The sequence below is a fragment of the Neomonachus schauinslandi genome, chromosome 2 (assembly GCF_002201575.2).
Source record: "Neomonachus schauinslandi chromosome 2, ASM220157v2, whole genome shotgun sequence".
NCBI lineage: Eukaryota > Metazoa > Chordata > Mammalia > Carnivora > Phocidae > Neomonachus > Neomonachus schauinslandi.
The window spans coordinates 119,810,464-119,827,600 of NC_058404.1; the positions used below are offsets into that span (position 1 = coordinate 119,810,464).

General features: G+C 39.1%; 1 protein-coding gene across 3 annotated transcripts in view; it reads left to right on the forward strand.

The window, feature by feature from the left end:
- SLC39A8 (solute carrier family 39 member 8) overlaps positions 1-17,137 on the forward strand; it is a 70,016-nt gene that overhangs the window by 24,816 nt on the left and 28,063 nt on the right. For all 3 annotated transcript variants that reach the window (XM_021680423.1, XM_021680424.1, XM_044912902.1), the window contains 3 exons: positions 5,803-5,972; positions 7,115-7,237; positions 7,916-8,083. In XM_021680423.1, the coding sequence (XP_021536098.1) occupies positions 5,803-5,972; positions 7,115-7,237; positions 7,916-8,083 (461 nt within the window). The remainder of the gene's footprint in view (positions 1-5,802; positions 5,973-7,114; positions 7,238-7,915; positions 8,084-17,137) is intronic.

The window sequence follows — 17,137 nt, forward strand, 5'->3', positions numbered from 1 at the left end:
CTTAGGGTAGGGAGAGGACCGTGGCAAGATCTTTTCTGGGAAAAGAACATTCTTGGTCAGGGGAACAGTCAGCATAAGCTTGGCAATGAGCTTGGCGTATGTAAGGAACAGTAAGAAAGCGTGTGTGTGTGGAGCATAGTAAGCAGGAGGAAGAATAGAAGGAAATGATGCCCGGGGCCTTGTAGGATACAGTAAGTTGACTGGATTTTATTCTGAATATGGTATGAAGACACTGTAGGGTTCTAAACAGGGCGGGGGCACACGATTTTGTTTGGATTCGTAAAGGATTATTCTACCTGCAGTTTGAAGAACAGATTGTAATGGGGTAAGAGTAGAAGCAAGGAGATTAGTCAGGAGGCAGTTGCCAGGGATTGGTGCTCAGGATGATGGGACATGGACTAAGGTGGGAGAGGTAGAAGGGAGGGGAAGTGATCAGATCCAGGATGGATTTTGGAAACTGTGTTAGAATGGTTTGCCTCTGGTTGGATGTGGGGGTTGGGAAGAATGAATCAAGGTTTGAGCCACTGAAACTGGAGAGATGGATTTGCCATTTCCCAGGATGGAGAAGACCGGAGGAGCAGTTTCTTATGGGGGAAGCAAGTGGTGAGGATAGGGTGTAATTTTTCACATGGTCAGTTTGAGACATTGACACAGACCCACAAGGAGGGATGTCCAGTAGGCAGTGGCATACACACATTTAGTGCTCAGACCACAGGTCAAGGCTAGAGATTTGTCGGCTTAGAGATGGCATGTGAAGCCAGGTCTGAGTGAGCACATCTATACTGAGTATAAAAGACTATAAAGAAAGAAGAGATAGGGGCGCCTGGGTGGCTTAGTCGGTTAAGCATCTGCCTTCGGCTCAGGTCATGATCCAGGATCCTGGGATCGAGCCCCGCGTCAGGCTCCCTGCCTCCCTCCGTGGGAAGCCTGCTTCTCCCTCTCCCACTCCCCCTGCTTGTGATCCTGCTCTCGCTGTCTCTCTCTCTGTCAAATAAATATATAAAATCTTTAAAAAAAAAAAAAGAAAGAAAGAAAGAAAGAAAAGATAGAGAAGAAAAGGGACACCTCAACAAAGGGAGTGCTTATTCTACTGACTTTTGGATTCCTTTTTGTATATATGAATACTTTGATCTCTCTCTGAGTAACAGGAATTACCACAGTGACAAAGATATTGATAATAGCCAACTCTTATGTAGTACTTACTGCGTGGCGGGTACTGTTCCAAATACTTGACCTGTGTTAACTCATTTAATCTTCCTACAACTATATGTAGGTGTGGGAACTGCTCTTCCTATTTTACAGCCAAGGAAACGTAGGTCCAGAGAAGTTTCAAGTCTTTTGCTCAAAAGTACACAACTTGTACATGATAAAGCCTGGTTCAAAACCCAAGCTGTCTCAACTTCAGGATCCACGTTCTCTTTTATATTCTATATTTACATACATGAAGAACAGAAGGCCCCAAACATACTTTATTAATATAGTTAGCAATTTTGTGAATTACAATAATTTTACAACTAATTGTTTAAGCAAATATTTTTCTAGATTGTATACTAAATAGGAATATGTTTGTATTTCTACAAGTTTAATATGGTTTGCATTTTATATTTAAAAGTAAATTCAGAAAATTCTTTACATATCAACACTTAATAGTATAACGTATGAAAAGCATAGGTTCTGAAGCCGGCCCACCTGGGCCCAAATCCCAGCTCTATAATTTTCCAGTTGGGCACATGACTATGTCTTTCTGCCTCGGTTTTCTTATCTAAAACAGTACCTTTATCATAAGGTTGCTATAAGGATTAAATAACTTAATATTTGTAAAGCATGTAGAATATAATATGGAATGTATTTAGGCCCTATATATACATCTGTTAAATAAAATATATCTACCATGTACATGATTCTGGGCATAGGAGATGAAGCTTCAGAAAAAGCAAGTCCTCTACTCCGTGCAGGTTAGTGACTGACCTTCAAAAGTATTTTTAACCTTAATTCCTAGGTTTCCTCTATCTCAGGAGCCAGGAGGTAGGATCCGGGAATTGGGAAACAGGAAGTGAGAGCATTTCAGGGTCAAGACTGCAAAGTCATAAAATGGAAAATCAATAGTTCTGAATTACAAGATTAGACAGGCACCAAATATTTGGACAGAGGCCCAATAAAGACAGAAATGCCGCTTAGGGTACACATTATCTTAGGAATTGAAATGGGGCTGGAGTGGGTGGGACAGGGTAGGAGAAGAGAGAGAAAAATTTCTGGAGAATTAGGGAAACTGGTAAAGTACTCATTCTTACTAATCTGTTTAATTTGATACTACATTGCCTTTATTTGGCGCACTCTGTTGTATTTTAAAATGTGCAGTTGTGTGTGCAGCTGTGTTGAGCAATTTATTTAATATCTCTGTGCCCCAGTTCTCTCATCTGTAAAATGGAGATAATTATAGTACGTTCCTTGTAGAATTATAGTATGTTCCTTCTAGAATTATAGTACATTCCTTCTAGAATTGTAGTACGTTCCTTCTAGAATTGTATCAAATGAGTTAATATTGCAAGTGCCTGGAATAGTGCCTGACACAGGGAAGGAAGACTGTGCGTTCACTCCTCTTATCCATGTGTTCATAGGTTCACTCCATTCCCTGCTCCCTGTGTAAGCCTATTCTTTTCCCACAAATGAATTATTTTTTAAGTAATGAAAAGCCCTGGATTCTTGATGTAATGTTCACCTAATAAAGAGTCAGTCTTGAGTTCATTCAAAGAAGTGAAAAACCAAAGTAAAACTATTCAAAGGAGTCATGATATAAGGATTTTATAAACATGGTACGTGGTCCAGTTACTTTTTAATTTATTTATTCTTTTTATTATGTTATGTTAATCACCATACATTACATCATTGGTTTTTGATGTAGCGTTCCATGATTCATTGTTTTGATCAAAGAGCCATGGAAGCCTGAGGAGCAAGGGACAGCTGCCTGGAAGAGCTAGGAAAGCTTTAGAGAAGATGTCTTGGAGTCGGCTTAGAGAAACACGTGTGAGTTTCTCAGGCAATGAAGATAGAAAGATGTTTTCAGATGAAGAACCACAAGTAAAGGTCATTCTGTACTTGGAAAGCATTGTGTTAGCATAAAGGCCGTGTTGAGAAGTGTGCAAATAACCCTGGAAAAGTCGTGTGGGAGTCAGTTTATGAACAGTAGTCTCGAATAGGGGCATGAGATGATCCAAGCTGTGTTTTAGGGTTATAAGTCTGGTGGCCACGTCACGTAGAGGGAGGAAGACTGTCATAATGCATCCAAAGAGGAGGTGAGAGATGATGAGGGCCTGAACTCAAGGCATTGGCGATGAGGACGGAGAAGCTGGAGTGAGAGATGTCTCAAGCAAAATTGATAGGTTTTGGTCGTCAATCGTCTATGAAATTGAGAAATTGAAATTGATTCTAACGTTTCTGCTCTCTACGGAGATCACAGATTTCTCAAGGGAAGGTGATGTGTTTCTTATGTGTATGTGATTTTGCCTCAGTTTGGTACTCAGAAACTTCTTTGCATCTTTATGTTAGGTTCAACATGTACATATCCTGTCTACTTGATGAGATTATAAATATTTGTTGAATGAATGAATGCGTGTAGGCTACTGAAGGGATAGAAGGCTATTCGTGTTCAAGGAAACTACCACATCACTACACTGTGGAGGGAGAGGTGGGATTGCGAGCTTTCTCTAAGTGGAGAGTCTGAGGGGAGTAGGTAGTATTGTTTTAGGTGATAAGGTAGTAAACAGGAATGAGGTGGACCTTCATGGTTCCAGTGAAATGACTTTGCAGGGCCTGGTCAGGGATCTGGAACCGATAGGAAAGCATCTGGAGAAGATAAAGTCACGGTCAGTGCTGTGATGATTCTTGTGGTGACAGTAACATTTACTTTCTGTTCGTTTTATTTGGTTTGCAGCATAGACGACCTGTACTGCTTTGTGTGTACATGTGCCTACTCCTTTGCCCGTTCCCCAAGCAAAAGATCCAGGCTCCTTGTTGGCAGGAACCATGGTTCGGTCTATATGCGAGGCTCCATAAACATTTGCTAAGGTTGTTTATTTGTAGACAGAATCGCTTGAACTAGAATAGTAGTGAGCAACCTTGTATTCGTGAAGCACAATATAAAATATCTACAGTTTTGCTGAGTCCCTTGGTCTTTTTAAAAATTAGAATACCTCTACACGAGTAATGAAGCATATTGCTAACATTTGTCAGCTTTGGAGCCAGACTGCCTGGGTTCAAAATCCAGCTTTCCCTCTGCATGACTTGGGCAGCTCACTTGAACTCCGTATGCTTTGGTTTCCTCAACTGTATGAAGGAGGTTATAGTAGTCCTTACCTCACAGGGTTTTGTGAGGATCAAATTCATGAATACATGTCAGTTTCCTTCTTTCTTTCTCTTTTTTAAATTTTATTTATTTATTTGACAGAGAGAGAGAAAGACAGAGAGAGCACAAGCAGGGGGAGCAGGCAGAGGGAGAAGCAGGCTCCCCACTGAGCAAGGAGCCTGAATCGGGGCTCGATCCCAGGACCCCGGGATCATGACCTGAGCCGAAGGCAGATGCTTTATGAACAGAGCCAGCCAGGTGCCCCGCCCCTACCTGTCAGTTTCTTAGCACAGTAGCTGGCAACGGCAAACACTCAGAACCCTTAGGTGTTGCTACGGTACTCCATTGAGAGTGTCAATGAGAAAAGGGGCCTAACATTTAAAAATGTTTTCTGGGCATTTTAAAGAAGCGACAGTGCAGAGGCAGCTTCCTCATCTTTCACACTGTCCTTCGTGTGCTGTGTGTGGGGTGCAGGCAAAGCCAGGTTGCGTGGTTCCGGGGCCCAATGTGTGTCAGCCTGCACTGCCATCCGAGGCTGTCCTGGGTTCACCGGCATGCTTCACTTGCACTCCCACGGTGTCCTTAAACCAACCCCTCGATAGAGGATAATCAGGAGGAAACTGAGGTCACACATGCCACTAGCTGTAAAGCTTAGGATAACATTCGTTCATTTCACCGTAAGCAATATTTATTAAGCACCTATTGGGTACCAGGCCTTAGGGATAGAGAGTCGAAAGACTCGCCACCTCCGTCTGCCACCAGAGTCCTCATTACATAGGATATTTTCGCCCTAATCTGGGCTCAACGGGGCGAATTGTGTAACACGGCTGCTCTCTGGTTCCCACGTGCTCCCCTCCTGAGTGCTCACTGCACTGGGCTGAGTCCAGGTCCTGGAGGCCCCAGCTGGAGGGCCAAGGTGCTGCCTTCCACGGAGGTGCACTCCACAGGCGCCTGCAGACCAGTGATTATGACAAATGCAGTGTCTGCAACTCTGGTCACCTTGGAGCTAACCCATACCCACCCATCTCCACCCCTACCCTCCACCCATCACTTTGTACCTTTTCCCTGAACTCAGGCTGCCTCTGTATTCCTCTGAAAGGCTGAGTTTTAAACCAGGCTTTGAGCTACAGATGAAAGTAGGTGACTTGGAGCCTATGGGCCTCAGATGGTTTGTCACTATTCCAGATGTTCTCCGAATTCCTTGCAAGCTATAAAATTCTCTGAACCTTTGAGTGGTTTAGGGCTGATGACAGTGTAAGCAGTGTTACTATTTATATTTATTATTCTGTATTTGTGTTCACAGTTTTCTGCATAATTTTCATTGAGAAGATCTTGTTATTTTAAAGAAGTATCTGTTTCAAGCTTTTAAAGAAAAAAATTGTCTCAAGCTTCATGTACAGTAAGACTTCATTTGGCTTCGTTGCTCTGATTAATTTCTACTTTTTCCTTCTGATCTACAGTTTGGGGATATGGACTCCTGTCAGTGACAATTATTAATCTGGCATCTCTCCTCGGATTAATTTTGACTCCATTGATAAAGAAATCTTATTTCCCTAAGATTTTGACCTTTTTCGTGGGTCTGGCTATTGGGACTCTATTTTCAAATGCCATTTTCCAGCTTATTCCAGAGGTAAGGATGTTGGCTCTTTGTTTCTGTGAATAATTGTTTCTTTTAAATGTTTTAGCACTTTGTACATTTTAAGGCTCCATAATTCTCACAGCATTTTATGGTCTGGTTGATAGTGTTGGATAAGAGAAAGCTGAATCACAGCAGATGAAAAAGCTTGTCTCAAGCTACAGGGGATATCAGTGTCAGAGATAAAATTAATATTCTAGGAGGCCAGCCACCAGGACGTGCTCAGACAGCTCTGGGACACCTCTGAGGGCCTTAAAAATTTATTTTGTCTTGCATTTGGCAAGTTTAATTTTTCTATGTACTTTTATTATTTATTTATTTTCTAAAGAGCCTACAGTGTCAGATTTACTGAAGATATACCACAAAATGTCCTTAGACATTTACTGCAGCTTTTATTTAAGTTTGTATGTCTTGTCTGTTAGGAAAACCTTGACTCTTTATAATTTCAAACTCTAGCTCTTGCCCTATGTCCTTTAAACAGTAGATTATTTCATTCTCACGTGTGTGTGTGTGTGTGTGTGTATGTGTGTGTGTGAAAGAAATCTTTTCTACTTCATTCTTGGGCCCAGCCCTTGAGTTCTTTATCTCTTTAGGGCCTACTAGGATCCTCGAAGTTTAAAAGGATCTCTCTTGGGAAAACAGTAATCCAAATGGCTTATCATATTTGCTTTTAAAAATTTGAATCTGGGTATGATGGACAAATATATTACTTTTAGAGAAAATGGATTATCAATGTCTTATTTTTCTTCATTACCTAGATCTAATATTATCTATAAAGGGAATCAGTGCTTCACTTTTACTATGAAAAGCTTTCTCTTTCAAGGCAAATATTGCTGAAGGTAGGAAACTATAAGATATGAAACTATCTTATAGCTAGGAAACTATAAGATACTCTGAGGGTTTTATTAATAGAAGTTCCTCTGGTATAAGACTCCTCTGTGATCTCTTACAGTTTAGTTACTTAAGTTTCAGAGTTTTTGTTTTGTGATTTGGGTGGTTAAATTCCCAATATTACCTGATCTGAAGATGGACTTAGAACTTTGGTGAAAATTGTATAGTGAAAGATTTCTTATTATTTTTCAGAAATCAGGCTAAATTACTTGGTTTTACTTGAATTTTTTTTTTTTCTCTCTCAGGCATTTGGATTCAATCCCAAAAGTGACAACTATGTTGAGAAGGCAATTGCTGTGTTTGGTGGATTTTACATGCTTTTCTTTTTTGAAAGAGTGCTTAAGATGTTATTAAAGACATATGGTCAGGTAAATAGATTTTATTGAAAATGTTTGATGTTTGACCCCTTAAAGCTACTTTATATAGCTTTATAGGCAAATAAAGGCAGAAATTTTATTTTATTTTATTTTTTTTTTGAGAGAGAGAGAGAGAGAGAGGGCGCAAGCAGAGGGGAGGAGCAGGAGAGAGAGAGAGGATCTTAAGCAGACTCCACGCCCAGTGCAGGGTCTGCCACAGGGCTTGATCTCACAACCCTGAGATCATGACTTGAGCTGAAATCAAGAGGCAGATGCTTAACTGACTGAGCCACCCTGGTGCCCCAGGAATTTATTCTTATGATTACGTGAAGCTCAGTTATTAGACTTGTGAATGTGAGGAGAAAGAAAAGTCAATATATTGATAAATATAAGAGAAACGATTGACAGTGTATAATTTGGAGTAAGTACCAACAATTTAATGTCAAGAAAAATGTGCACAATTTGTATTCATTCATGTTCATCAAAATAAGAAGGCATATGTACCCTAACATGAAAAAACAATCTAATAAATGAAGATACATTTGTAAATCTAAAAAGATTATATATTGAATAGACATACAAATTTTCTCTTACAAATAAAAAGCACTAAACTCTCTACTTTCTTGTATGTGTGAGCCATCATTTTTTATTCTTATAACCTCCTCTTGCTTTTTAAATTTTTTCATGTAGAATGATCATACCCACTTTAGAAATGATGACTTTGGTCCTTCTCATGAGAAAACTCATCAACCTAAAACGTTACCTGCCATCAATGGTGTGACGTGTTATGCAAATCCGGCTGTCACAGAGCCTAATGGACACATCCATTTTGATAATGTCAGTGTGGTATCTCTACAGGTATGATGATTCCATTTTCTCTTTACTATATTGCATCTTTTATATAATGTGAAGGCTTCTGTGAATGCAGCCAAATCAGTATTTTACACACTTGAATGTGTCTGACTTATTCTTGTGTCTGTGAGATATGTGGAATGTAAGTCTATATTCTTTTTCTAATTTTCCTCCGTATATTTACCTGAACAAGTGAGTTAAGCAAGAAATTGAGGATTACTGGATCTGAGACTTTATTATTCTCTAAGATTATTTAACTATATGTATGAGTTACTTAGATTTATACAGTGATATGTAGCAAAGTAATCAGAGCATTTCTCTTATTTTGCAATTCTTTCAAGATCCAAAACCAAAGAATCCCTTTGAGTAATTTTGAAACTGTAAGAAAAAAAGATTTGTAAGCTGTTAAAATTGTGTTCATTAATTAATTGATTTAGAATTTGTATCCCCATCTTCTAAATAATGTTAATAGGTATCATTTCTTGAGTGACTATTATATGCCAGGTAGTATGCTAGGCACTTAATTGTTTTATCTCATTTACTTTTATTTTTAATTTTTAAAAAAGATTTTATTTATTTATTTGACACAGAGAGAGAACACAAAAGTAGGGGGAGCAGCTGAGGGAGAAGCAGGCTCCCCACTGAGCAGGGAGCCTGATACAGGACTCGATCCCAGGACCCCGGGATCATGACCTAAGCCGAACGCAGACGCTTAACTGACTGAGCCACCTAGGTGCCCCTCTCGTTTATTTTTTTATAACAATTATTCAAAGTAGAGTTTATTTTCTACACATTAGAACTATTTTTGTTTCAAGTGATGGGTATCAAACCCAAATTATGTATGCAGAAAGGAGACTTTATTGGAAAGATAGTGGGCTGTCTAATGGAAGAGCCAGGCTATAGGAAAAGCGAGAACCTAGGAACCATTAGAACCATAAGAAGTCCTTGTCTTCCTCCTCCCCATAGCTTAGAGTCATTCTTTCTTTCACTGTGCACTGGCTTCTTCCATAAGTGGGAAACAGCCACTAGCAACTCCTGAGGTTTATGTCTTACATAAAGTTTCAGTCACTAGAAGGAAATTGACCTGACTCTCAGTCCTAATCCAAAATTCCTGGCAAGTGTCTTCTTGGTCTGGCTTGAATTAGATGTCCCCTTCTAGACTAATCTAGAGGGTTGGGCCCTTGTATGGCTTGCAAGAGCATATGGATGGAGTAGAGGAGTGGTTACGAAAAAAGGGTGCTAGGTGACAGTATCATTAGTGTTCACAACAGTTCTCATTTGACAAATGAGGAAAGTGGAACTTCAGATGTTAAATAACTTCCCCAGAGTCACTCAGTTGGTAAATAGTAGAGCCATAAGCTACAAAGTTAAACACACTATAAAGAAGAAAAATTGAAAATAAAATCAAGGAAAGCCAGTTAAGAAAAAACAAAAAGTAGAAAAAAAGATATCTGGAAGAGGTTATTATGGCAAGTAACCTGAATTTCCTTCTGGAAAGAAAACATGATCAGTCATACACTTCGCCCCACGTGATTAAGGAACATCTCAAGTGTGTTTGAAGAGGCATTTTTGTGTTAGCACTGAGCTAAGAGAGGAAATTATTTCATGCAATGTAATGAATGATACTTTCAGCCAAGATTTTGCAAAGAATATGAAAATGTTCAAATAGATAATTTCTTACAATAATTATAGCTAACATTTATTAATGCTCAGGGACTCTGCCTAAAATTTTAAACGAATGACCTCCTTGGACCCTCATCATAGCCTAGGAGACAAGTACTGTCATAATTCAGAGACTAGCTTAGAGAGGTTAAATAACAAACCCAAGGAGCTATGTAGCTCCTACATGGCAGAGCTTGGGATCAGCACCAAGGCCATCTGATGCTGAAGCCTGCACGCTTGTGTACCTTGCTGGATTGTCTTCTCCAGGTCATTGTTCTACTAGAATCAAGATGATGACATTAACTCTTAACCTAATAATTATTAATTTTTGTAAGGAAAGAAGATAATTTGGCCCGAGGCCGTTGCTTTCTGAAGACAAATAAATTGAACTGCTCAAAAGTTTGATTTTAGTTTTAAAGGTTTTGGGCTCCTGATTTATGATTTACTATGGCCAGAAGACCATGTTTGTAGTAAATATAAACACCATGACAAAAATGGGATCCTGCACATGATCCTGTTTATGTAATTTAGAAATATCAATTGAAAAGCTATTCTTACTCTACTTCTGGAAGTAATGCTAGTACACAGGCTTTCATTCATTTACCCAATAACCATTTATTGAGTACCTGCTCACTGTCCTAGGCACTGGGGATTCAGAAGCAAATGAATTCTTATAAAGCTTATAGTTTATTTAATGGACAATATAGAAAAGAGTAAAACTGGAAAATACCACATAACAATAAATACTTTGATGAAAATAAAATATGGTGATGTGGGGGGGGCGCCTGGGTGGCTCAGTCAGTTAAGTGTCTGCCTTTGGCTTGGGTCATGATCCCAGGGTCCTGGGATCGAGCCCCACGTTGGGCTCCCTGCTCCACAGGGAGTCTGCTTCTCCCTTTCCCTCTGCCCCTCCCCCTGCTCAGGCTCGCTCTCTCTCTCTCTTTCTCTCTCTCTCAAATAAATAAATGGAATCTTTAAAAAAAAATGGTGATGTGGGAGTGACATGTGAGGGCTTCTTTCACCAAGAAAGATCCCTACAGAGATCAGCAGAGAATTGGATAATGAGAAAGAATAGCCAATCACTGCAAATATCTGAGAAAAGAATGTTCGAAAACCTTCGAGAATAATCAGATGGGTTATATACAAGGGAACTAGAAGCTAAATGGCTTTGGACTTCCTGACATCAATGCTGGGGACTAATGGCACAATTCTGTTAATATTCTGAATAGAAATGACTGTGGAGGGCACCTGGGTGGCTCAGTCAGTTAAGCGTTCGACTCTTGATTTCGGCTCAGGTCATGATCTCAGGGTCCTGAGATTGAGCCCTGTGTTAGGCTCTATGCTCAACGTGGAGTCTGCTTGAGATTCTCCCTTTCCCTCTGCCCCTCCCCCACCCTGCTTATGCTCTCTGTCCCTCTAAATAAATGAATAAATAAATAAAATCTTAAAAAAAAAGAAATGACTGTGGAATTGTAAACAGTGGTAAACTATCAATCTAGTGAGAGGGTGTAATGAAGCTAGGATTCTGGAAATATACTTCTAGGAATGAGAAGTCCAACTGAAGGCAGAGAAGGTGTGTTCTAGGATGACAGCCATGCACCAGGCCTTGAAATGAGCCGTACAAATAGTCCTGACACTAATTTCTTATCGGGACTATTTTCTGGCTCTTTTGGGTGAAGGCATAGTCTTAAATGAAGAGAGACTTAAACTGAGTAATGTACTGTTATTTTCAGTTTTCTCTTTATATCACATTAAAAAAATTGAAAGAGGTAGAATTTAAGAAATACCATAAAGGTTTAGATATTGCTTTAAGAGGCAGTAGGTAGTGTAATATAAGTGATAGTGATTTTAATAATAAAATTAAAATATTTTCTAATATTTTATATGATAAAAATGACTTAACCTAGATGCCCCCATTATGAGAATTGAACAGGATATGGAAAACTCATGGTTCATTTCTAAGTCCAAGTATGCCTTAAGAATTTTATTGACGATTCTTGTTGCTATTGCTTCAACACAGTCAAGTTTTTCCAAACTGAAGATAATAAGAAACTATCAAAGAGCAAGTTAAGAAAAGTAGTCTAATTTGACATTCTATCAATAGAATGCAAATTATATGACAATCTAGACGATAACAGCATGATTCTTGATTTTGCTGGAATTTAGGAAGAACAAAAGAATTGTTAAAGAATAATGAAAATCCACGACTTAGGGATGTCTTTATTGATATTCATCCAAACAATTCTGGTCCATCACAGAATACTCAGATATGCAACCATATTTAAATTTAGTTGCCTTGGTATTTTGTGTGTGTTCAGTCATATAAAAACCATAGCTTTACGCATTTTAAAAAAATGTATTGCCATGTGAGTGTATTTATGGCCGTAAGAGGATAGAAGATATTTTATTTAACTGTTCTTTAGTTTGATTATATCTTTTAAGTATTTAGATGAATTGGTGAGACTTCCTTAGTAGCCTTGCTCCAGACCCAGTAGATGTTAGGCATCACAATCCATGGGACTCGCAGGAGTGTGTGTGCGTGTGCGTGTGCGCGTGGGTGCGTGGGCACGCGCGCACACGGGCACACAGGTGCTTGTATTCAGGAGCATGCATATTTCCAGGACAAGCTGGGAGTAACGGGGCAATAGTAAGAAGTCAGTTATGAGGGAAGAAGGGGAAGCCGGTTACTTAGTTAATGCCGTGAGGTAATGTTTCACAGCTCACCCACCCTGTGACACTTGTTGCTTTGTTTTTTCTCTCTCTGATGACCACATAACCCTGTGGAGAAGTCATTGCAAAAACTAATGATGTATTGTATGGTGACTAACATAACATAATAAAATAAAAAAAAAATAAAAAATAAAAAAAAATAAATAAAAATAAACAAAAAAATAAATGTGGGTGATGGTTCCAAAAAAAAAAAAAAAAAAGAGAAGTCATTGCAATACCTGTGCAACCAGATGGGTCTTTCCTGCGTGAATCTACAGCTTCAGAAGGACTGTATTTTTATTTTTTTAGTTTTCTTTTTTTTTTTATTATGTTATGTTAATCACCATACATTACATCATTATAGAAGGACTGTATTTTTATTAGGTGTTGATTCCTTAGGCATGTTAGGTACTTGGGAGAGTGGTAGCTTCTCTAGGCCACCAGAGGGACCATCGGGCTTACTTCTCCTGTAGTCTGTAATCAGTCTTTTTCTAAAGGAAACCTCTTGTGCTTTTCTTTAGGAATCAACATCAATAAATATCAAGTGATAGGCATCACCTTTTTTCCTAATAGAAAAAATATTAATATCGGCCATTTTTACAAGTTAACTGTTGTGACTTTTATGTTTAAAACTGAGGTGCAGGGGTAGTGGAATTTAGCTGCAAAATGTGGTGATGTTAGGGACACTTTCTTTGTCAACAACTGACAGGAAGTGATATTCTTTAAATACAGAGAGAACATTTTTGAGATGCTCGGGTCTCCATGAGAGTCCGGTAGATGTTAAATACATTTAATTCATTCATCAAGTATTTACTAAGCACCTAATATGTTCTTGGCACTATTCTAAGTACTAGGTACACATCAGTGGGATAGAACAGACAGGCTTTACGTCCTTTCATAACATAAGTAAAATATTGTACTGAAATGTGGAAAGCATTCTTTTTTTTTTTTTTTTATTAAGTATGAGATAGAAAAAACTGATAAGGAAAGGAAGCCCATATGTGTGGGGCTTGTCTACCGGTCTTTGTTCTCTGGTGGTTGGTCTTTCTCCACTCTCGCCCAGAGGTGACAAGGGTGGTGTGTATTCCTGCCTGCCCATGTTGGGAGTGAGGTGGGAGCAGAAAGGGACGGGGCACTGTGCAGTTTTGACCTACTACCCCTGTCTTCAGCTCCGCATGTCATTCCAGCCTTCAGTTTGCCTTGTGTCCTTGAAGTGAAAGTCTCTCTGATTCAGTATTCTCAAAGGGTGACTCTCTAGTCATTTGGGGTGGTTGCCTTGCTGCATTGTCTTGGGAGCAAAGATCTGGGGTTCTGATTGCTCCTCAATAAACTTACAATGAATTCTCTTAGTTTTAGTTTCATGCTTCACTTGTCACCTTCAGGGGTACTTGGTGCCTCCTTTCCCTAAACTTCTCTGAAGTTCTTGGCCCCGCATCACTTTGTTTCTTGTTGACTTTTTTCTCATAGGAAGTCAGTTTGGCTGCATCCTCCACTTTTTTATTTTCCAGAATAAATATCTCCATGTTATCATATCATCTCCCATTCTTTCTGTCCCATGGCATGATGACCCCTTTCTTTCTTTATTTTAAGGAGTTTCAGGAGAGGCTACAGATAAATATATATGTCCAGTCTACTGTATTTCACCAAAAAGCTATTTACTGTTTAAAATCACAGTAGTGGGGCGCCTGGGTGGCTCAGTTGGTTAAGCGACTGCCTTCGGCTCAGGTCATGATCCTGGAGTCCCGGGATCGAGTCCCGCATCGGGCTCCCTGCTCGGCGGGGTGTCTGCTTCTCCCTCTGACCCTCCCCCCTCTCATGTGCTTTCTCTCTCTCATTCTCTCTTTCTCAAATACATAAATAAAATCTTTAAAAAAAAAAAAATAAAATCACAGTAGTTATAAAACACCAATCAGTTGCTTCCCTATATGTGGTTATATTAGCTATTAGTTAAAACTGAAAACTACGTAAGTAATAAAATGATATAAGAAATGATTTTCATTGATTTTGATCAATTGGTGTTTACGGAAAAGCTGGTTTAGTGGCAGGGAGACAACGCCCCTAGATTGTGGTGAAGGAGAGTTCTGGGGAGGGCTGGGCTGTCCGTGGAATTTGCTCTCACTGGATCCATATCAATGCTCCTTGCCCCATGGGCCATTTTACCTGGCTCTAGTCTTTGTGTTGGAAATGCCACAAAAATTAATGCCTGAATCCTTTCTGAATTTAGCCCACACTTCACTGGTATTAACTCTACTTTTATGCATCTCTAGCAAATGTTTTCAAGTTTTCAAGAATATCTCTTCTAAAATCTTTTCATTACTCTGCAAAATTCCCACTCTTACCTTTGCTTCCTTTAATGAGGCGGAGATCTTTCTTTGGAATCTGAGAACTTTGTTGTCTCACCTCCTCTGTTACATCCTGAAAACTGCTCTGTTTCCTCATCTTCTCTCCACCTTTTCATTTGTGTCAGGACTTGTATCCTTTCTCTCTTTTTAAGGCCAGTTCCTCCAAATGTGCTCATCTTTCCCACAGCTTCTTCCTGTTTCCGTTTACCTTTCCTGAATCTCTCCTTCTCCCAATGTCTACAAACGTGCTTGAGTCTTTTCTACCTTAATGTATTCTTTTTTTCCTGACTGTGCTTCTCCCCGACATTTTCTACCCTAGTCCTTCCCCACACTGTCCAACTTCTTGAAAGACTAGTTAATACTGAAGACGGTGTCAGACATTTTCTTACATATATTAACTCATTTACTCCTTACAGTAACAACCCTATGACACAAGTTCAGTTATTATCTCCATGGTAATGGTGTGGAAACTGATGTACAGGGAAGTTAAGTAACTTGGCCAAGGTCACACAGGTACCAAGTTAGAATTTAAACCCAGACATCCTGATCCATAGGCCCATCTGGTTAACACTTACCCTGTGCTACTCCGCCTATTATTTCCATCTGCTGACTAGTCTTTATGTGCACCTTCCTCTTTTTCATCAGTTCCTCAAGTATTTAATCATGTATAAAAAAATCAGTACTATGCTCTGAAATTTCCCTTTGGGGTGATACAAGTGATTTTTCTAGACAGTGCACTATATTCTTAACACTCATTCTCATTCTTTTTAAGATGTTCCTGTAGTTTAGGGGCACCTGGGTAGCTCAGATGGTTAAGCGTCTGCCTTCGGCTCAGGTCATGATCCCAGGGTCCTGGGATCGAGTCCCGCATCAGGCTCCCTGCTCCTTGGGAGCCTGCTTCTCCCTGTTTCTCTCTCTCTCTCTCTCTATCATGAATAAATAAATAAAATCTTAAAAAAAAAAAAAAGATGTTCCTGTAGTTTAGCACATATTTGAGTACTTCTTGTTGGCTGAATGCTATAAAGGCAGATTTTTCACCGGGAGCCATTCCCTCCCTCTTGGAATTGCTCATTAGGTAGCTTCTGTGACGCTGTATTAACCTTCTTCTCCTGCCATTTTAGCTACTACTTTTCTGGTGCTTTCTCTGAATCTCCTTTTCCTTGAAGGGCAACTGGATGTGGAGGAGGAAGCAAGGGTTTTGAAGTTACATGGGCCAGTGTTCACATCTCAGCAATAAAATGTTTATTGTATGGTTTAGGGAAAATCAATTAATGTCTCTGAGCCTTTGTTTGCTCTTCTGTTAAATGATGAATAAAACTCCTTAAGCTAATGAATTTTTGTGAAAATTAAATAATTTATTATGAATTTACTGTGTAACAATGTCTGGCACACTGTATGCATGTGATAAATACATATTTCTCTTCTCCCATTCGCCAGTTTTTATCCTTCTCTTTCCTTAGTTTTTACTCATAGTGATCTTATCAAATCCTATCACTTGAACTTTCATTCCTCTAACTTCTAAATCTATATGCTTAATTATTTACACATCATCCTTTGCAAGAAGGCTTCTTGTACGAAACCATAAAGGCTTTTCAATCTATTTGCATTTTTCCGTTGGGAAGCATAGAGTAACATATGGAGAGGCTAAAACATACAGAATTTCATGCCGTCTCATCTCCATTATTTACCTTTTTAACAATTTGAGTACTTTTTCTAAAAACTAAAGTTTGATTTTTAAAACTTGAAGGCCATCTGATAATAAAGACAAGCTTCTGAATGTAAATGCTTGCAAGTCAGACATTGACTTTCTGTTAAATGGACTAAGAACTTGAAACATTTATTCTTAATGGAGTAAAACTTTAAAGTCTAATTTAATTTGCCATTTGAATGATATTATCAGTTTTTGCACCCCAGATTCTCTATCAGAGTTGTTCAGCTATGCACTTTAAGTCCAGTTGTATCTGTCACACTATGACACATTCAGTTCATTTGAAAGGACATTCCTAAGGATGTTCCTAAAGGATATCCCTCAGGAGGAACTTAGGGTTATCTGCTGTGACTCCTTAAGTGAGCCAGTCATTTGGACGGTGAGGACACCCCTGATTTCACATAGGGAGGCTGGTATCACCACTGACACATTAAATCATAATGAAAGAATGTTGGTACTACCAACTACTTACTAGACCAGCCGAGAGGATCAGATAAGTTAATGTATATAAAAGTGCTTTGAAAGGTAGCCAAACCTGTACTATTTAATCTATTTGAAAGACAGACAGTTGCTTAAGGGTTTCAGTCAGGGACTACTATGATATCCAGTTGAAAAGGGAAGATATTAGTGTCCTGATAA